The sequence below is a fragment of the Rutidosis leptorrhynchoides genome, chromosome 1 (genome assembly GCF_046630445.1).
Source record: "Rutidosis leptorrhynchoides isolate AG116_Rl617_1_P2 chromosome 1, CSIRO_AGI_Rlap_v1, whole genome shotgun sequence".
In the NCBI taxonomy this organism is placed as follows: domain Eukaryota; kingdom Viridiplantae; phylum Streptophyta; class Magnoliopsida; order Asterales; family Asteraceae; genus Rutidosis; species Rutidosis leptorrhynchoides.
This window is the reverse complement of record NC_092333.1, coordinates 9,611,175-9,632,251: the sequence shown is the minus strand read 5'-3', so window position 1 is coordinate 9,632,251 and position 21,077 is coordinate 9,611,175. Positions and strand designations below refer to the sequence as shown.

General features: G+C 35.0%; 2 protein-coding genes and 1 non-coding gene across 4 annotated transcripts; 1 reads left to right on the top strand and 2 right to left on the bottom strand.

Moving 5' to 3' along the window:
- Positions 1–687: 687 nt before the first annotated feature.
- On the top strand, positions 688–3,914 carry LOC139856229 (putative ubiquitin-conjugating enzyme E2 38). 2 transcript variants are annotated; one of them, XM_071845463.1, is made up of 6 exons: positions 688–734; positions 925–1,009; positions 1,880–2,365; positions 2,462–2,662; positions 3,003–3,311; positions 3,410–3,914. In XM_071845463.1, exons 2-6 carry the CDS (start codon positions 938–940, stop codon positions 3,650–3,652), a joined length of 1,311 nt encoding a protein of 436 aa, XP_071701564.1. In that variant the 5' UTR covers positions 688–734; positions 925–937; the 3' UTR covers positions 3,653–3,914. The 2 variants fall into 2 exon arrangements, with proteins under 2 accessions (XP_071701564.1, XP_071701565.1); XM_071845464.1 differs by lacking the exon at positions 688–734 and adding an exon at positions 764–820.
- Positions 3,915–4,157: 243 nt separating this feature from the next.
- LOC139856212 (callose synthase 12-like) lies at positions 4,158–11,239 on the bottom strand. Its single transcript, XM_071845462.1, has 5 exons — positions 7,408–11,239; positions 6,835–7,329; positions 5,646–6,654; positions 5,258–5,354; positions 4,158–4,367 (listed from the first exon to the last, which is right to left on the bottom strand). The coding sequence occupies exons 1-3, from the start codon at positions 11,237–11,239 to the stop codon at positions 5,660–5,662; spliced, it is 5,322 nt and encodes a 1,773-aa protein (XP_071701563.1). The 3' UTR covers positions 4,158–4,367; positions 5,258–5,354; positions 5,646–5,659.
- On the bottom strand, positions 8,187–8,271 carry LOC139887443 (small nucleolar RNA J33). The gene has a single exon (XR_011773275.1). It is a non-coding gene; the product is annotated as a small nucleolar RNA J33 (small nucleolar RNA).
- Positions 11,240–21,077: the final 9,838 nt, after the last annotated feature.

Sequence of the window (21,077 nt, the reverse complement as noted above, 5' to 3'; positions counted from 1 at the left end):
AAAACTTCGAATATTTTCAGATATTTTTCGGATATTTCAGATAATTTTCTGATATTTTTCGGTTTCGAATAATTTTTGGATTTTTCCGGAATTTTTCGAAATATTCGGATATCCGAATATTCGAAAATTTTAAAAACTCCATCCGATATTCGAATCCGAAAAATCAGATATCCGGTTTTCGTATATCCGATTTTTTGGATATCCGATTTTTCGGATACTTTCGATTCAGATTTCGGATAATTCGGATTCGAATTTCGGATACGGATGTGGCATTTAAGAGTTAAGAAGATCAAAACTTTAGCCATAGTAGGGAGCGTTCTTATTAGACTAGAAATTAACTTGTTCGTCCCATAAAAATGTCTTGTTCGACTTTTTGTCCGATTTTGAATATATTAATGCATTGTCTAAATTGTCCATAATTTAATGAATAGTTTTAATTTTAATTAAAAGAAGTAGTTGTAAATAGTAATTAATAAATTGGTTTTTATATTGAATATTACATTATTAATAATAAAATATTTATTATTGAAATTTTGATGTGTTTTTTATGTTATTTTGATTAAGAGACAATATTTAAAAAATAAACATTTTGGATAGTTTTTTGAAAGTATGTTAGTTAGCCCAAATTCAATTAGTGGCTATCCCTTATGGTTTTATGGAATTTATAGGTTAACTCGTAATTTTTATAAACAGAGCAATACAACCTAATACATTGGTTTCTTTGTTCAACTAGCGTGAGTTACCGACCAGCGTCTATATAAGACGTTCTCTCTCTTTCTCTCTCTCTCTCAAACTAAAGACTTTCTTGATTTCATTCCTCGTATAAATCGTTGTGTTTGTTATACTATACGGAGTTTATATAAATATAAATAAATAAATGTTTCTTTTATTTTTATTTTAAATTGTATTGTATTTTATTTTCAGCACGGGTATTGCAATGGAAGCTGCCGTCGAATTGATGGAACCCAATGAACTAACTGCTAAAAAACTAAAACTCGATGATGATCAGGTATATTTTTTATATTAATTTATTGTTACCGATCATATAATATTCATCAACAGTACTTTTTATTTTCCCAATATGATTATGTGATCGTTTTATGATTTGTTTATGTTATTGTATTTTCGTTTACAATTGTGATGATTATGTGCATGTATAATTAAACAAATACATATGTCTTGTAGGTTTATGTTTAATTATCTTTTTTCCTTTGCAGATTTACTATATGATAATCTGTTTTGATTAATAATGCTCATTGCTAATTAATCCCATATAGAATAGATAGATGATTAATTGGGGATTAAAAAACTGTAAATACTAAAATTACCGTGATCAAGGTTTTGATTTTTTTTATTGACATTTAACCTAACTATGAGTGATTTTATGCATTTGGTTAACAATCTGACATTTTAATATGATACAGATTACTAAAAAATGGTATTTTTACATCAAAGCTTTCAAAGTACGGTGTAGTATAATTATAAGAAATTTTCAAAGTACGGTGTAGTATAATTATAAGAAATTTCCGCCTGTGTTTCTTCCTATTTTTTGTTAATACATCAAATAATATGATTTGCCAAACACTTACGAAAATGATTATTAGATTATTGCGTTTTCGAACATCATAATCAAATCCAAACACCATTAATATATAACCCGTTTTGCTACAACTGATTATTATTTTATTATAATTATCTAAAACGCATAGTCAATTTTCAAAACGTAAATCCTAACACCCCCTAAATATAACTAACCACTTATTTATGCACTCATTTATTTCTTAATGACAAATGACTAGAAAAATCCAAATTTTAAATAAAATATAATGCTGCTAGTTTTCGTACTTGGTATTATTAGATGTTATTTTTCGTCTATCAGGATGTTATGAAGACATCAAGTGAAGCAAGCAATGAAAATGATGATGATGATGACGAGATGATTGGTAATGAAGACGATGCATTTGACTATGATGACGAGGATGATGATTATATGTTTGATCAAGCAGAAGATGATGATGATCATTATGCAAAAATGCAAGCCCATTTTGATAATTTTGATGATATACCTACTGGAGTCGAAGCATCTTTTTCCTGGTTGAACGACGTTCCATCTGTTAAAAGTACTGAAGAATCACAACATGATCATCATCAACTTTTAAAGCAACCTGCTTGCAAAAGTAACAATGATATTGCTTCTAGTAGCAGTTCATCGGTGTTATCTAATGTAGCTTCAACTTCTGAAGCTAAAAAGGAAGATGCTACTGAAGATGAAGTTATGAAAAAGTTTGAAAACTTCAAATCTTTTGATATTGTTGATGATTTTTCTGATCATCACTACACTTATTCTGGTTTTCAAGAGCAGCAGGTAATTTCTATTTCTATTAATATTAAATGTTTGTTTAATACATGATTATTACTATTTTACTCGGTAACTTTTTGAGTAAAATGTTTATGGTTGTAGCCTCCAAGGAAATGGACAAAGAAAATTCATGATGAGTGGAGAATGCTACAAGACTTGCCGAATACTATTTTCGTTAGGGCGTACGAAAGACGAATGGATCTTTTGAGGGCTGTAATCGTAGGACCTGCAGGCACACCGTATCACGATGGTCTTTTTGTCTTTGATATTCACTTTCCTCCTACTTACCCCGATACACCTCCGGTATATATTCTTACATAATTCTTTTGTTATCATTTAATCAAAAGGTGGGCGAAATGGGCGGGTCGGATGGTTTTGGGTAACGGGTCAAAATTTGTACTATTTTCTCGGCCGTTTTGGTGCAAATGCTTATAATTTTGCTAATATGGTTTGGAAAAGTGTATTATGTCAGTTGCAAATCTAACTTTTTGTTAAATGATTCACTAGTTTTTAGCCTTTTAGACATTTTTTAGAAAATGGGACGCTTTTGATTCACCTGACAGAGACAAAATGTAGATAAACGGGTCAAAGTTGCCACCTTTATTGAAATCCTGTTTGTTGACTGTTGGATTATGGGTTGCAGTTGGTTCATTACCACTCTGGTGGCCTTAGGATAAATCCAAACTTGTACAATAGTGGAAAAGTGTGCCTTAGCCTTCTTAACACGTGGACTGGCAGAGGGACTGAAAAGTGGATACCGAATAAGTCAACCATGCTTCAAGTTTTAGTGTCGATACAGGCTCTAATCCTAAATGATAAACCGTTTTTCAACGAACCGGGCTATGAACGTTATACTGGTGCTGCAGGAAAGCAGAAGTCTAAGGAATATAACGAAAATACCTTCATTTTATCCTTAAAGACAATGATATATACACTTAGAAGACCCCCAAAGGTAACGTATACTTGTATACCATACCATCCTTTTATGTGCATTATCCTTAAAGACAATGATATATACACTTGAGAGTTGAGATGTAATGGTTTTTTCAGCATTTTGAGGATCTTGTTGCGGGACATTTTCGTAGCCGTGCACATGTGATTTTGTCAGCATGTCGGGCTTACATGGAGGGTGTTGAAGTGGGTTCAATGGTTGATGGAACTACAACAAGTGATAGTGTCAATAACGGGTCAAACACGTTCAAGACAAGTGTTGGTAGAATGATCAATGGTCTGGTTTCAAACTTCAGTAAATATGGTGCAACCGACTGTGACCAGTATTGCGTTGGAAGCTGAGGGCTGGTTTTTTTAATGTTCACCGCTAACAGTAAAACAAGTTTTTGATCAAGTTTAGTAGTATTTCCAATTGTTTTAAAGGGTTTGTCTATGGCACCCTAGTAATCTTTAGATACAGAATGGTAAATATTTTCGTGACAATCAACGGTTTTTTAATGTGACTAAGTTCTTCCACATTTGGTTTTTGCTATTTTCGACTGACTAGATTGTTTCTCTTGAATAATATTTTTGTTTGATTATTGTGTCAAATGGAGTCCAGTTTAATATGTATTTATGCTGCTTATATAATTTGTCATCATCTCATGAGACCTGTATAGCAATTTTCATATTTTTTTTTTTTTTATAAATAAACATTTATTTATAGTAAATAAGTAGAGATATATGCACAGCTGATGTAAAGGTTAAATTCCTTTTTTACATTTTCACTCTACCTCTTCATTTATTTAGCTTTAACATGATAACATCATACAAATTCAGAAATGAAATGAAAAAAAATTTCCAACCAGACAAACTCGGCATGCAAAGATAACTAACTTTTCAACTGAATTAGAACAAAACATCAAGAATTTGAAAGTATATCACAAAAACGGCCCTTCTAATAAAGTTAAGAAATCACTATTCATCATCTACATAACGAACAAGTAAAAAAACAGTCGATATTATAGCACCTCAAATTCTGCATTATATCTACTTCCCTCGATGTCAAACCTCAAATCTGCAGAACATGCCCAAAAAAAGAAATTAAAGATTAGCCAACAACTTTCATTTTCTGAGTACCAGTCCCAATCAAACTGAGTCATAAACTCATCTTTTCCAACTCGAAATAACATTTTCAAATTTACTACCTAAGTAAATGGGCAATAGTGAGGAACTAAAATGGATGATAGAGATACAAGCAACATACACAAACGTACCTAATTACCATGAGCAATTTGCATTCCACGCTAAAGAAACTAAAACAGAATACTCATGAAGCTGCCACTTTACAATGTACTAACGAAAGATCTACTCAATCAAACTGTCATATATATATCTGCAATAAAAGAAACAAGGAAAAACACATTGACTTAAAATCCAGGAATGTGAGAATCTTAAAACCACTAGGTAATAACTATGGTGATACAGGAACACAATATAGAACTTTTAGATAAGTACTTCTCAAAAGCCTCAAACTTTGTTACAAGTTAGCAGACTTTGAATGTCAAACTTACATTTACATAAACCATGATTAATATCTATCTATTATTCTAGTCTGCAAACAGAAATCTTATATTTAAGTTAGGGTAATTCATTTGGCAAGTGAAGTCAAAGCAAAATATAGGGTAAAGACTAAAGAGGTGATATCAGGGCTGCAAAAAACGGCTGTGATGGCTGACTAGTCGGCTTGGTGACGAGCCCGACCCGAAACAAAAATAAACTGAAAAAGTCGGTCAACGGTCAAAATTCGGGTCTGACTCGGTCAAATTTGGTGAAAGTCGATCAAGTGTATAACTTATCTTTTGTAACTCAGAATAACATGTTTAACTGTACTACTGAACTGAGTAAATGAGCAATAGTGAGAAATTAAAATGGTTATAGAGATACAAGCAACGTACAGGAACGTACCTATAATTGGAATAAACAATTTGGTTTCCACTTTACATGCAAAACATAGTGTACACAGCAAAAGATCTATTCAATCCAACTATCATATATCATATACCTGCAATAAAAGAAACAGGGAACAAAACATTGGGTTTATATCCGGGAATGTATGAATATTAAAACCACGTAGCAATAATTCAGGTCAATTATCCAACATTATAACTTTGGTGTCACAGGAATAGTGCTACAAGATCAACGAATTTTACCTTTGTTAAGTTTGTTCCTTTCATTGAGCATTTTGACTGTGAATGTCAAACTTACATTTACATAAACCATGATTATTAAGACTCAAATGGTATAAGTGAAATGATTAGTATGAGTGAAAGCAACACTGTAAAAGAAAATTTACCTCAGCTAACCAATTCAACTTTTAGATTTTTTCCCAACAATGATCTTGAATATCTGCAAACCCCTACTGAATGCATCATTAAACAGTATTCTCGTTTGCATAGACTGGAAACCAGGCATCCAAGACAAAAACGCCACCGGGAACATAATAATCACTCCAAACATTATATCATACATACGGGCCACAGAAACAACCGTCCCCCAAATCCAAGTATTCTGCAGAACAGGACGAAACACTTGTGCAATCAACAGAAATCCCCAACCAGTCGGAACAAAAGCCAACAAACTCGTGAGCAAATCAAGAAACTTGAAATGTGTGAACTGAATCAACCCAATAATTATAAGCGATCCAAGAATGATAACAAGAAACTGAACGAGCCGGTAATAAATATGCTCTTTAGCAGAGTATTTATCGCGTGCATACGCTATCGTTGAATAAATACAAAGAGCCACCACCACATATATCCAAGAAAGCAAGTAAACTGCAATACTTTTGCTTCCGGCTGCAATACCCAATTGGTAAACAATCCCATATTGGAAAAAGAAAAACCTTAAATCCAAAATAATCTCAAATAACTTCCCGAAAAACCCGGTTGTTCTTAAATGGTCTTGTTCTTCTAACCACCATTTTTCCCAACTCTGTTCAGGTTTAGCAAACACACCCCCTCTAAACCAGATCCAACTCATAAAATCATCAAAATCATACACGGTTTTCAACCAGTCAAAACCAGAAGGATTAAACACAAACGGTGCCATGATCCACGAGAACACTAAGAACCAACTCGAGATGGTTAACGCGATATATGTAAAAGTTCCTTTAGCAACCGGGCTGTAGCCAGCATAAACCGTGAGTATCAACCCAAGCTCGATTGCCTTTACAAAATGAGAACGAGCATATAGCCGGTAATTTTCAGCAAATGTCTTGTGTTCTACAACAAAACCTCGTCCTGTTGCCCGGTATTTTGCTCCACCGTGAAGAATAGTCCGCCCAAAGTAATGAGCACGAGTACCTATAACAAAAAACAAGTTTGGTTATATTCTTTACTTCACTTTCAAATTTCTTATGTTAGTACTAGTATTTAGTAACAAAGCTTCATGCTTTGTGATTACTTTAATGATCAAAATTACAATTACAATTCAAATTATAACATGGTAATATAACTTATATACAAAGTAATGAGAATGAGTACCCAAAGAGAAGGTGAAGAAAACTGAAGAAAGTTGTAATTGCATAGTGATGAAATCCCAAATGGCAGCAAGAAAACCAAGCTCGAGAGAATTTTCAACTATCATCGGTAACGCAGTAAAAAGACCGAGTTGTACAATGAACTGCTGGTTTAAAATGGCTCCCAGTGCTTGATTAGTGTTAACATTGTTTGCAACTGAACTCTCGACCCCACTCAACGCCATATACAATCGGCCCCACAAAAACGCATAAACTGTCAGCGAAATCATCAACGTGTTAAAGAAGAATCCAACAGTTGTATAATAAAACGAGAGCATTCTGAAGAAATCGAGCCTATGACCCAAACGATACACATCCCTGCTTAAAACTTGCTCCCCGTTTCCACTTGCAACTTTCGCCTCAAACATCGAAACTTGGTTAAGACCAACATCTCTTCCTTTACCCACTTGGATATACTCATGATGTGTCACATTCCCACCCCTTAGAGTGCAGTTAAAACCTGCAAATATTGTTGATTAATATATAATATTTTTAGTTTGCCCAAAAAAAAATAAAAAAAATAATAATAAATAAAAACCTGCAAATATATCTTCGCTTAAGTTGATTAGTCTCGATGCTTTACTAAGCCCGCCACGGGTCAGAAACCAGAACCGGTCAAAAACATCCGGGTGGCCATAATGTAAACGGATCTTCAACGGGTTAGCTAAAACCCTCTGACCCAATGTCACAAAGCTCGTTTCTTGGGCCGACATGAACCAAGCTAATGAAGAAACTGAGCCCGTAAAGATATTCTCCCGGACACCTAGAATAGTTGGCTTACGAATACCATAATAACATTTGTATTCTTCCAATAAGTTTCTCATTTTAAGGGCCTCCTCAAAATAATTGTCTTGATTCATATCAATCGTCTGAACAGCATCTCCTCGAGTAAATATCATGGCATGATTCTGATTCTCGGGCTTTCCCTCCCCAAGCTTTAACGGGCCCGGCAATTTCACACGATAAATCTCAACTTCTTTTTCCAATTCTTGATCATACTTCACCAGAACAGAGGAATACTTTGTTGTTCCGTCTGGTACTGGCACTTCATCAACATAAGCAACTCGAAGCGCTTCATTGTTTTTCATCAGATACAAAATCTCATCCGCATGGGGATCTTTTTTCGCCTTTTGAGTCCCGTAAATTTGACACGCAACTACATATGTGTATTTCATCAAAGCTGTTCCATACTCATGGCCTTTAAACAAAGTACTCACTGTACTATCAGCTCTACTTATACCCCGTCCCACCACTCTACCACCATCACCGCCACCACCGCCGCCGCCGTCACGTTTCATAGACATAAGTTCCAGTGACCCTTCACGAATATCCACCTCAGCAGCAGAATCAAGAAAAGCAAGCATCTTTAGTGCGCGATAGTAATACATCATACCCCTAACAGTACGTGCAAGTGTTTGACCTCGATACGATGCCCAAAGCCGAAGCTCCCTGAGTTTAACAGTCCACAACTCGTTGTCCGATTTCATCCCTTCTCGTCTCATTCTTTGCAAAAAGTTTTTCCACTCGTCAGCATATATCGTCTGCAAATAATAAAGAGTGGAAACACCATCTTCATTCTCGGTTCTAAGCTGTTCTTTGTTGTACACCACTTCTTCATTATAGTAAGGTGTCAAGACACTAAAAGCCATCATCTTTTCTACTTGTGGGGCATGTGGCATGTTCATAAACAACGAGTTGCTAAAAAAGGCAATACGACGTCTAGCTTCAAGATTAAAAGGAACATTGTTCATTGCATCCCGAGATGTAAGAATTGTGTGAAGTCGTCTCGCTTGTCTATAGAAATTATCTTTTTCTAAGCCGGGTAACTCAACAGCATTTTCAAAAAGTAACCCGCTGCCCGGGATCAGCCTTTGTGGGGCCAACCCCTCCTCTTTCAGCTGACCCATACTCCTCTTATCTTTAAAAAAATCTCGCGTAGCAATCTCGTACAACGCCTGTAACGTATTAACCACTCTGTTCAAATCTTTCGTAGGCTTCATTATAAGATCAACGAGTGTGATCAGCTTCGCGTGAATCTTGGGAAGTACAGCCAAATTGAAAGTTTTTGTAAACTTTTCAATGTTCACCGCGTTATCGATTTCTTGAAAGAAAGTTGTAACAATCGAGTGTTCAGGTGTATTAAGCTTTACTATCGTCAGCAACAAGTGTTTTACACTATCGTAAGCTTCTATAACAGCACAACGTCTATACTCGCTTTTAGCCATTTTGTACCAAAGCCATTTATCGGGTGCATCAACCAACTCTTTTGCCTGACTAAGTGCAAGTAACAGCTCGTTACAAAGTAATAAACACGGCCACCGAACCACTCTAACATTCCAAGTGTTTTGTGGTAATTCAAGTAATTCAACTTCTTGATCACTAACAATATCTTCTTCTCTAAATGTCAATATAATCTCGTTCCATACCAATGCAAATTTTTGAGCCTCAACTTGATCTGTCTCAAGTTTCTTAAACGGTCTACCAAACCCGTATCTCAGCTTCAATCTATGAACAAAATCTTTCAACTTACTTTTAATAGTCCCTCTTTGATTCAACATTTGTTCTTCAGGCATGAGATTGAACTGCATTGCACTAGCGAAAAATTGAAACCTTAATCTCAACTGTTGCATGTTTCGGATCTCACCCAAATGGTTGAATAAACCAACTCCCATACCGACTTCAGACGAATAAATCGAGTACCAAATCTGCATATCCATTAGATAAATCAAAACGACTGGTGCCCAAAGAAGCCCCACTGCAAACTGATTACTGTTACCAAAAAACTGATGCCATTCATAAGTCACATCTTTCAGGTCTAAAAGATCTTTAGTCGGTTGAATCATTGGTTTAATCTGTAAAAAGTAACTGAAACAAAATTTTGTTGCCAGAACCACAATCCAAAAAAGGGAATACTTAATGTTATCAACCAAACCTTCTCTTAGTCCACGACCCACAAAAGTTCGGCTCTGAAACCACCATGTGATCACATAAAAGATCCTCCAGTTTGTATTTTCAAGAAAGTTGCGAATCCATGGCAGAACAAAAAGAGCTAATGCTAATATCTCAGGGATCATAAACACCAAACAAACCTCCACAAAAGTAACCACTTTCTGATTAGCAGCAGCAGACCACTTACGATCATGGTTTCTCTGTTCCCAAATTTTAGCATAAAACACCACAAAGATTATAATCCAACAAGCAGATGTCACAATCTTTGATACCATTCGAACCCCAAGCCACATCGTCTCACGAGAAACCAGTTTAAACTGCATCCCACCATCAAGAAGAGACTGCACAAATCGCAACACACTCCAACTAATAAAAATTGACAAAACCTTCACTTGAATCTCTCTCTGCCCTAATGCCTGCCATGGGTACTCACTCGGATCTCTCCAAGCGATTATAATGGCAGCCTGAAGAAACAGGATCAACATGATCCATAGCTTATCGAAACTCCTAAACAAATTCAAAAAAGATCTCTGCTCAACAAACCCTGTCTTCCCAACTCGTTTCCCTTTACTCGTTGTAACAAAAAAGTTACTCCCGATATCAATCGGCCATTTCAACTTTTCAAAACACCTCCTGCTCCAAAAGTACTCATTTATATCATCGTAATTCCGCCAATTCGAATGCGGAACAGTTCCATTCCTACTATTCTCTACCTCAGCCTTAACAGTTTCATAAATCGGGGTAACAACGCGATTTAAGAATGCGTTTTCGCCCGATATGGAAGGCAAAACGGGCCTACCCGTATTTTCATCTATATAATCTTCTAATATTTTATTCAGTTCCATTGCCATATGATGAAAGATGTAACATAAACATTCAGGAACAAATCTTAAATTAGCAGACTCACCCCAAATTAGTAGATACATGGAAACATACAGAAGCTCACGGCGGTTATCTGATTCGGAGTATCCACGACGAGTATCGGAGATCCAGATATTCGATTTCCGGCCTAAAAAAGAGCACCAATGCGTGTAGTTGCCAAGCAGTTTCCGTCGAAACCGCCGGAGAACTGACGGATCTAACGTGCCGACGTTATCAGGCGGCGGTTGAAGACGCATCTGAGCATTAGCAAGATGCAATACCAGATGCTCACGTTGATTTTGAACATTAGGGTTTTGAAATCCGAAAAATGCACCAAGCCAATCGAGTAGGTCGTAGTGTGGTTGCCATGGGACAAACGGCGGTTTACGGAGGTCTCCCACGGCGCGTAAAGCGGCAGTTGCGGCGCGTACTTCTGGGAATCGGAGTGAGGGATGGTCGGCAAGAAGGTTATGGATTGGAATTATATTGTATGGTGTTGAGTCTGGTGGTCGGTGCGGCGGTGCCCACGACGGCTGCGGAGGACGGTGGCGGACAGCCATAGGGATCTGGTTGTGTTATTAGCAGAGTAGTAATCGATGTTGAAATATGTAGGATTTTTACGGCGTAAATTTTGGGATTTAGGATAAAAGAGAGAAAAATAAGATTCGTATGTGTATGTATAGATTTGTGTGTGTTAGTATGAGAGGGTTTTTGTGTGTAACGTTAAAGAAAGTGCATAAAAAGGTGGTGGCAGAAGGCGCGTGTACGCGTGGAGATATTTATCGTTTTTGAATATGTGGGGGCATTTTGGGAAATTCGTGTAACTAGCATGTGATTTGATGATGGGTTTGGTTTGTAGTTTCAGTTTTTCGGTGATCCATTCCATTGACAAGAGCAAGAGCACCTTCTCGTCATCTCTATCACTAATTCTCTATTAGAGTAAAATAAGTGATACGACACAAGTTTGACTGTGAGTTTGAGTTCGTTAGAGTTTCCTAATATTCTAGAGTTTATAAAAATCCTTATTTATTCTGTATAAATAATAAGGTAATAGTTATAAGGTTTCATTGTTTTACATGGTATTAGAGATATCAGTAAGGCGCCTTAAGTCGATGTCTCCATATCACCCGTCAAATCATACCAGAACCCTAAACACATTGCACTATCGTCGGCTAGTCATGCAACCACGGATTAATCCTTATTTTATTTTATGTCACATCATCCATAATCCATAAGACCATAACACTCGAATTTCAATACCAATAAACATAAATATTTAAATAATATCGTTGTTAAAGTTTATATAGTGAAAAAATGTATTTTTATTTATTCGTTAAATAGTTGGTGTTTCTTTCACTCCGAAGTTTAGTAATTTCGCCGTTCGGATTGTAATGGTGTATCTGAAATGTTCCGTTCATATTGATTATAAACGTTCTATATTAATTGATTTCGTTGCGAGGTTTTGACCTCTATATGAGACGTTTTTCAAATACTGCATTCGTTTTTAAAACAAACCATAACCTTTATTTTATCGACAAGGTTAAAAAGACACCACCTAGATTATCAGAAATGATAATTTAAAAATATCACACTTACACACTACCAATACATATTGGTTTACAATATTAATATGTTACAACAAAGTAAATCTCGAATGCAGTTTTAAACAATATTATACAAGCATGCTGACACCAAATCTTGTCCATATATTAGCATGCAACAGCGAAAGCTCTTAATAATCACCTGAGAATAAACATGTTTTAAACGTCAACAAAAATGTTGGTGAGTTATATTTTTAACCTATATATCAAATTGTAATAATAGACCACAAGATTTCATCTTTCAATAACATGCAATCTGCATAAAAATCGTTCGTATGGTTGAACACCTGGTAACCGACATTAACAAATGCATCTAGAATATCCCCATATATAAATATCGAAGTACTAAAGCAGTTCAAATTCTCTAACTGGGGCTTGTCAATGGCCCATAGATCTATCTTTAGGATTCGCGTCAATTGGTGGCAATTATAATAAACACCAATTCTTATGTTACCAAGTTCAACAAGGGCGATATCCGGTATAACGATTCAACATAGAATGTAGTTTCAATACTTGTGTCTATTTTGTAAATCATTTTCAAAACTGCATGTATTCTCATCCCAAAATATTAGATTTTAAAAGTGGGACTGTAACTCACTTTCACATATTTTTACTTCGTCGGGAAGTAAGACTTGGCCACTGGTCGACTCACGAACCTATAACAAATATGTACATATATATCAAAGTATGTTCAAAATATATTTACAATATTTTTAATACGTTTTAATATTTTAAGTTTATTAAGTCAGCTGTCCTCGTTAGTAACCTACAACTAGTTGTCCACAGTTAGATGTACAGAAAATAAAGCAATATATATTATCTCGAATCAATCCACGACCTCGTGTATACAAGCCTCAGGCTAGATCACAACTCAAAGTATATATAATATTTTGGAATCAACCTCAACCATGTATAGCTAACTCCAACATTACTGCATATAGAGTGTCTATGGTTGTTCCGAAATATATATATAGATGGGTCGATATGATATGTCAAAACATTGTATTCGTGTCTATGGTATCCCAAGATTACATAATATATTATAATACATGTATAATACAATATGAGTTAGCTAGGATATGATTAATATAGATTTGTTACCAATTTTCACGTAGCTACAATCAAGAAAAAAAATTAACCAATCTTGTTTTACCCATAACTTCTTCGTTTTAAATCCGTTTTGAGTGTTTCAAGTTGCTATGGTTTCATATTGAACTTAAGTTTATGAATCTAAACAGAAAAAGTATAAGTTTATAGTCAAAAATACAGGTTACAAGTCATTTTTGTAAAGGTAGTCATTTCAGTCGAGAGAACGACGTCTAGATGACCATTTTGGAAAACATACTTCCACTTTGAGTTTAACCATGATTTTTGGATATAGTTTCATGTTCATAAGAAAAATCATTTTCTCAGAAGAACAACTTTTAAATCAAAGTTTATCATAGTTTTGAATTAACTAACCCAAAACAGCCTGCGGTGTTACTACGACGGCGTATATCCGGTTTTACGATGTTTTTCGTGTTTTTCGGTTTTAAATCATTAAGTTAGCATATCATATAGATATAGAACATGTGTTTAGTTGATTTTAAAAGTCAAGTTAGAAGGATTAACTTTTGTTTGCGAACAAGTTTAGAATTAACTAAACTATGTTCTAGTGATTACGAGTTTAAACCTTCGAATAAGGTAGTTTTATATATATGAATCGAATGATGTTATGAACATCATTACTACCTCAAGTTTAGTAGGTAAACCTACTGTAAGTGACAAGAAATGATCTAGCTTCAAAGGATCTTGGATGGCTTGAAAGTTCTTGAAGTAGGATCATGACAAAAAAACAAGTTCAAGTAAGATTTTTACTCGAATTAAGATAGTTTATAGTTATAGAAATTGAATCAAAGTTTGAATATGAATATTACCTTGAATAAGAAAGATAACCTACTGTAAATAACAAAGGTTTCTTGATCTTATATGATTACTTGGAATGGATTAGAAAGCTTGGAAGTAAACTAGTAAACTTGAAAGGATTTTCGAAGTGTTCTTTAAGTGTTCTTCCTAAGATGATTATAGCTTGATTCTTGAAGTAATTTTTGATGAAGATGATGATTAGCTACTGGAAAAATTCGTTCATAAGTGTGTGTGTATGTGTGTGTGTGTGTGTTGAGAGAGAATTAGAAAGAGAATTGGAAGTGAAATGGAGTGAATGATGAGTGGTAAGTGGTGAGTGGGGTTAAAAGGAGTTCTAGTTAGTTAACTAGTTCATGGTAGAAGTTAAAATTGATTAGTCATGCATGACATAATCAAGAGTGGAATCTCATGCTAGTTCCTATTGGTATATACCCATAGTAAGTACGTCTAGAAGCTGTGTATAATACGGGTATGAATACGACTAGAATTCTTGATGAAAAAAGAATGGGAATGTAACTGTAACCATTTTCGTTAAGTATGAGTGTTTTGATATATGTCTTGAAGTCTTACAAAAGTATATTAATACATCTAAATACACTACATGTATATACATTTTAACTGAGTCGTTAAGTCATCGTTAGTCGTTACATGTAAGTGTTGTTTTGAAACCTTTAAGTTAACGATCTCATTTAATGTTGTTAACCCATTGTTTATTATATCTAATGAGATGTTAAATTATTATACTTGTAGCGACCCCGACAAATCGTCAAGTGACGGCGTCGTCTACGTGGGTCCCTTTACCTGGTCATAAGTCTTTATGACAACGTTTGACCAAAATATGTCGCCTTCATTTCAAAATAAAGATTGTTTCCAAAGTTTACAAGAATTGTTCAACCAAAAGTTAAGTTACAAGGTTATAAGTACAAATGAAATCTAGGCGACACGGTTTAAAGTAAAGTCAAAAGACGCTCCATGAAATGCATGTATACTCGACATCCAATGCAAGTATCAATTAATGAGCGGAAGCATGTATCACATATCGTGCAAGACCTGAGAAAAACATAGAAATCTGTCAACGAAAACGTTGGTGAAATCATAGGTTTAGTAAGTAAATTGTATTGAACCACAAGGTTCTTTAAGAATTGCTCAACCAAAATCGTTCACATCCCAAAATAGTATTTGTATCACGAGCACCCAATTATCAAGGCTTAACCGAATCTTCCCTCTGAATTTTGAATTTAGTGTTAGAACTTACACTATACATTGTTGAAATTATATTTCATTCACTAACGGTAGCGAACCGTCTGAATGAGGGTTTGTTAAACCCGTATGGCCACACAACATAATTACACGCTTACACTTACACCCTGCAAGTGGAACTAATGATAATTGGATTGAGGACTTTTGTTCAAACTCGTATGCATCCTTGTATTCGTATTTGTTCACAATGTAAAAGCATGAAAAGTAAATAAGTGGGAAATGTATGTGTTTCTCAGCCCACGATGTAAAGAATAAAAGTGATAAAAAAGTGGGACTATGATCTCACCTTGAGTACAAGAGTTAATAAAGTACTTCAACAAGTAACCGTGTGCAAGGACAAGGCTAGTCTTGACCTAAACATATAGGTTATATCAATAACGGTAAACACAAACGGTCAAAGATGTTCAATTAGTCCTATGGCTCGTTACGACTCGATTATGAAGCATGTGAGTCAAATTGTCAAGTTTCATGCAAGATACAAGTATAGAATCATGTTAGAAAGATTGCATAATTAATTGGTTAAGTTTGACAAAAAGTCAAACTTGGTCAAAGTCAACGAAAAAGTCAACATGTTCGGGTCGGGTCTCGGACAAATTTTCTATGCTAGTTATTCATATATAAGCATGTTAGAACAAGTTGCATGCGAATTGGAAGTCTAAAACATGGCAAACATTTCACGTGAAACGGACATTGGAGACAGAAGCTGGGCACGGCTTATGCCGCCCCGCGGCCAGGCCTGTCGCGCCGCGACAATGGCCGTGGCCTGGTCCCAGGCCTGTTTCACTTGTTCAAGACTTGGTCAATTTTCAAACAAACGCAAAACTCAAACCGTAAACAACTAGAAGACGTATCTTATACCGTTGGAAAGCTCTTTTGACAAGGAACACAACTAAACATGTTTCACCAAACAAAAACATCATTTATAATAGCCGAAAACTCATCAAGTGATCATTAAACGTTCATTTTTAAGGTTTCAAGTTCTTCAAATGCAATTTGAGTTTCGGGAAACCAATTCACACATATAATATGCCGTTTTGAAGGTAATGAAACATACATTACAACTAAACACTAATAATTAACATTCCATGGCATTCAAGCATCCAAAAATTCATGTCAAGAACTATCAAACCCTAGTCAAACATCTCAAAATCAATAATCATGTTTTTGGAGTTTCCTTAATCAACCTATACATCAAAATGAAGCTAATGATACTAGTAACACTTTTAAAACATGCACTTTAACAATCTAACAACATTTGTTCATCCAAAATCAAGGATTTAGCAAGTAATTTCATATTGAACTAGTTACACCAAAAATAACGAATCGAGCATACAAATTACATACACGACATCACAATGAGCCATAGACACTAATTAACAACTTTATAACTCAAAAATCTCAAGAACACATAAAATTAGTGATTTTAGAAAGTTACCCAAATGAGATGAAGTTGGTATCAAATTGAAGAGGATGAAGAGAGGATTCCAAATATGTATTTTGTTTTGATTGAAGCTTGCTAGATGTGATTTAGATGACGATTCTTTGATTTGAAGAATTGAAAGAAAATAGAGAAGTATGAAAGAAAAAGAGAAATGAAATGAAAAAGAAGATGGGGAGGTAGTTGACTAGTCAAAGTGCTAGTCACTTCTTTGTCTTTTTGGCAAAACTAGTCCCTCTTGTTCGGGTGCGGGTGCGGGAATTGACCAAACGAATATTTTAAGTTACACGGGAGTACGGGAGATATTAGAATCCGATAACGAGAATATTTAAAATGTTACATAACAGAGGATACGAATCTAGATACGAAGGGTATTATTTAAACAGAAAAAGACGGGCATTAAAATAATTTAACGGGAAAAATAAATGCGGGATGTTACAATATTATCATGATATTATGATATATTAATATATCTTAATATGATATATATACATTTAAATGTTGTTACAACGATAATCGTTACATGTATGTTTCGTTTCGAAATCCTTAAGTTAGTAGTCTTGTTTTTACATATGTAGTTCATTGCTAATATACTTAATGAGATACATACTTATCATAATATCATGTTATATATATATATATATATATATATATATATATATATATATATATATATATATATATATATATATATATATATATATATATATGTCATCATATAGTTTTTACAAGTTCTAACGTTCGTGAATCGCCGGTCAACTTGGGTGGTCAATTGTCTATATGAAACTCATTTCAAATAATCAAGTCTTAACAAGTTTGATTGCTTAACATGTTGGAAACACTTAATCATGTAAAAATCAATTTCATTTAATATATATAAACATGGAAAAGTTCGGGTCACTACAGTATCCTAGAGGATACCCGCATAAAAACACCATTTTTTGAATCAAAAAGCACAAAAGATAATAAAATTTGGCGGTTTTCAGTATTTGCCACCCAGCGTACAGCAGGCCGCCCAGCGCCATGCGTAAGCCCTGCAGGCAACTTCTATGCTTAAGCCCTTTCACTAAGCGCGTGAGTGGCACGCAGCCACGTCAGCACACGCCACCGACCTTCTGGATACTTCATGTAACATAACCATTCAGTGATTGACACGTGTATCCCGTGAATTTCGGACATTTTGTGCTTATAAATAGACCCCCTGGGTCACCACATTTCAGATCATAATCAGATCTGAACTTCAGTCAGAGAGAAGTACACTTTCTCTCTCACACAGTTCTTTCTCATTCTAAACGCACATTAGCCGCTTAGCAGCAGTACGCTATACGGATCAATTTCAGATTGATCTCCAGATTGATTGAGGCCACCCCACGGATCTCTTATCCGTGTTCCGGGTCTGCATAGATTATTTCTCGAGGGCAAACATCAATCAACATCATACGCCACACGCTAAGCTGCTATTGTCTTGTACTGGTACCTTACAGCCGCTATACGGAAAATCGTACCAACGGATTGCATGAACTATTAGAGTACAATTAGTAATGCGGTCCAAGTTTGATTGTGAGCTTGAATCCATTAGGATTTTCTAGCATTCCAGAGTTTGTAATCCCTACATATTAAGTGTATCAATAATAAGATAATACTCACGGGGTTTCATTGTTATACAATTTCATCGTCATACATGATTTCGTGTAGGTAGGTGGTCTTCATCGTTTTAAAGCATATTTTATTCATGACGTAATGTTTGTTTTAGCATTGTTAATAGGATTATCATAAAAAAAAAAAATATAAATAAATATTTCTCTGACAGAGGTCTAAATGATAAAGATATGTTTGTTTTAGAAAATAATGTCATGTATCTATGTATTATGATTATGATATGTTAACGGCAAGTAATATTAGGTAAATTTTTGTTATTTTTATCGTATTTTTTAATAATTTAAATTATTACACAATCACATTATTTCCATTATTAAAAACAATAAAATCCCCTAAGTTACACAGAGTACGAGTTTTTGTTTTTGGCAAACTTTTCTTAAGAAAGAAGACTAACTGTTAGTCCCTATAAACATGAATATGTATGATTATGTGATGAACATGGTATGAATGTTGAAAGAATAAATCAAATGGTCAACTTCTTATTACATACCACGGGCTCAAATGTGGCAAGCACTTGACAAATGGAGCATTGGGGTATTATATATAGCCACATATATAAGACCCACATTACATGGCTAGGAAACATAATCTTGCTCATTTTATAGTGTCAACAATCTCCCCCCATGAGAGAGATTATGTTTAAAAAATTGCTCCTTGTCAAGTTTACATACAAAATTACATAAAAGGAATCACTATAGCTAACTAACTAATTCCTATACAAATTAAGTATGTGCACAGCGGAATGTGTTTGAAGATCACATCACTAACTAAATATGTCATCGTCGATTGCTAAACAACAACCTCCCCATTGACTTAGTTGTGTTATGTCTTGAAGCTTTCATAAAAGTCTACCTTTGTCGATCGCTAGACAACAATCTCCTCCCTAGATATCCGTTATGAATAACTTGTTGAATTTGCTTGATTTAAGACGAAGTGTCAAAACTCTAGAAGCTCCCCCTGAAAGTACATGGGATCTTTCTTTCAAAGTCTCGATCAATTGCTATTAGCTTTTATCAACTTTAACCTTTGTCGATTGCTAGACAACAATCTCCTCCCTAGATATTCGTTGAATGCTATTGGTTTATATAGCATGATTCGAATAACTCCCCATATGATGTAGGATCTTTTTTGAATCTCTAGCTCCCCCCCAATCAAACAATTTTTTCTTTAAACTCGAGTCTTGCAATGTACATATACAAGAGTCATTGTCTAATTACTTTTTCTAGCTCCCCCCAAACAGACAACTCTTTGAAACAAAATCAAAACTACTGAAATTGCTATACTAACAATCTCTCCCTTAGTTGCCGATTAAGCAATGTTGCCGTTGTGATTATCTTGAAAGTGTTTATCCTCCGAAGTTGATTGCGGATGAGCCTAACTATCTTCTTCTTTGGAAATTAGAATCTTTCTTGATCATATGTGTGAATCTCCGGAAGTAATGCTTTGACTTTGTCTTTGAAGTCTGAGTTCTATACCGTACATGTTTGGAAGTCTTATTGTGAAGCGCGAGTCCTATACTGAGTGTATAGAAATCATTATATGAAGATCGAGTACAATACCGAGTGTATGGAAGTCATGATATAAAGTTCGAGTCCCGTACGGAATTGCACGGAAGTCATTTTCTAACATCAACCATTTGCATATCTCCCCCAAAATGATGAATCTTTTTCTACAAAAGGCATTATTTTCAATTGGTTGATGTTGATCGGAGAGGATTCAGTAATTGAATCATCAAAAGTTAACCAAATGGTAACTCCGTTAGTCTCCGTTAAGCTTTCGTTGGTTGAAATGTACTAGCTCCGTTTTAGCTTTTGTTAAGTTCTTTTGTTAATCATCAACCGAATCCGAAATTTGCACTACTGGTCCTCAACCTAATTTCCACTAATTTTGAAGGTTGAAAAAATAGCCACCTAATCTTGATCAAGCGTGTTCTATTGGCCTCATATATCAAAAGCCCTTTTTTGTCTTCTTTAGTTGACCCCAACAATTTCAAGTGAGGCCAACTCACTCCTTTTTTTTCTTGTTCCTTTTTTTTATAGACTAGCAACCAAAGTCACCCTTCTTTTTCATACACAAACCGAATACCAATTAAATGTTTGTGGGCAAACAAGTACAAACATTGGTGGGTCCCATCAACTCACGGGTGAGGTCTACACATGGGTGAGATCTACATCTCCGTCTCATTAACACCAAATCATTTTTCATTTTTTTTAATGTCTCATGGATCCCCATTCAAACATATGATAGAACAATACGTAACAAAAGTCAACATGGTAGTACATTTCAACCAACGAAAGCTTAACGGAGACTAACGGAGTTACCATTTGGTTAACTTTTGATGATTCAATTACCGAATCCTCTCCGATCAACATCAACCAATTGAAAATAATGCCTTTTGTAGAAAAAGATTCATCATTTTGGGGGAGATATGCAAATGGTTGATGTTAGAAAATGACTTCCGTGCAATTCCGTACGGGACTCGGACTTTATATCATGACTTCCATACACTCGGTATTGGACTCGATCTTCATATAA

Coding starts and splice junctions, on each gene's coding strand:
- LOC139856229 (XM_071845463.1), top strand. CDS start 938: ATGGAAGCTGCCGTCGAATTGATGGAACCCAATGAACTAACTGCTAAA. Junction 1,010..1,879: donor TAAAACTCGATGATGATCAG/GTATATTTTTTA, acceptor TTCGTCTATCAG/GATGTTATGAAGACATCAAG. Junction 2,663..3,002: donor CTTACCCCGATACACCTCCG/GTATATATTCTT, acceptor TATGGGTTGCAG/TTGGTTCATTACCACTCTGG.
- LOC139856212 (XM_071845462.1), bottom strand. CDS start 11,239: ATGGCTGTCCGCCACCGTCCTCCGCAGCCGTCGTGGGCACCGCCGCAC. Junction 7,330..7,407: donor AAGCGAAGATATATTTGCAG/GTTTTTATTTAT, acceptor CAATATTTGCAG/GTTTTAACTGCACTCTAAGG. Junction 6,655..6,834: donor TTTCTTCACCTTCTCTTTGG/GTACTCATTCTC, acceptor TTTTTGTTATAG/GTACTCGTGCTCATTACTTT.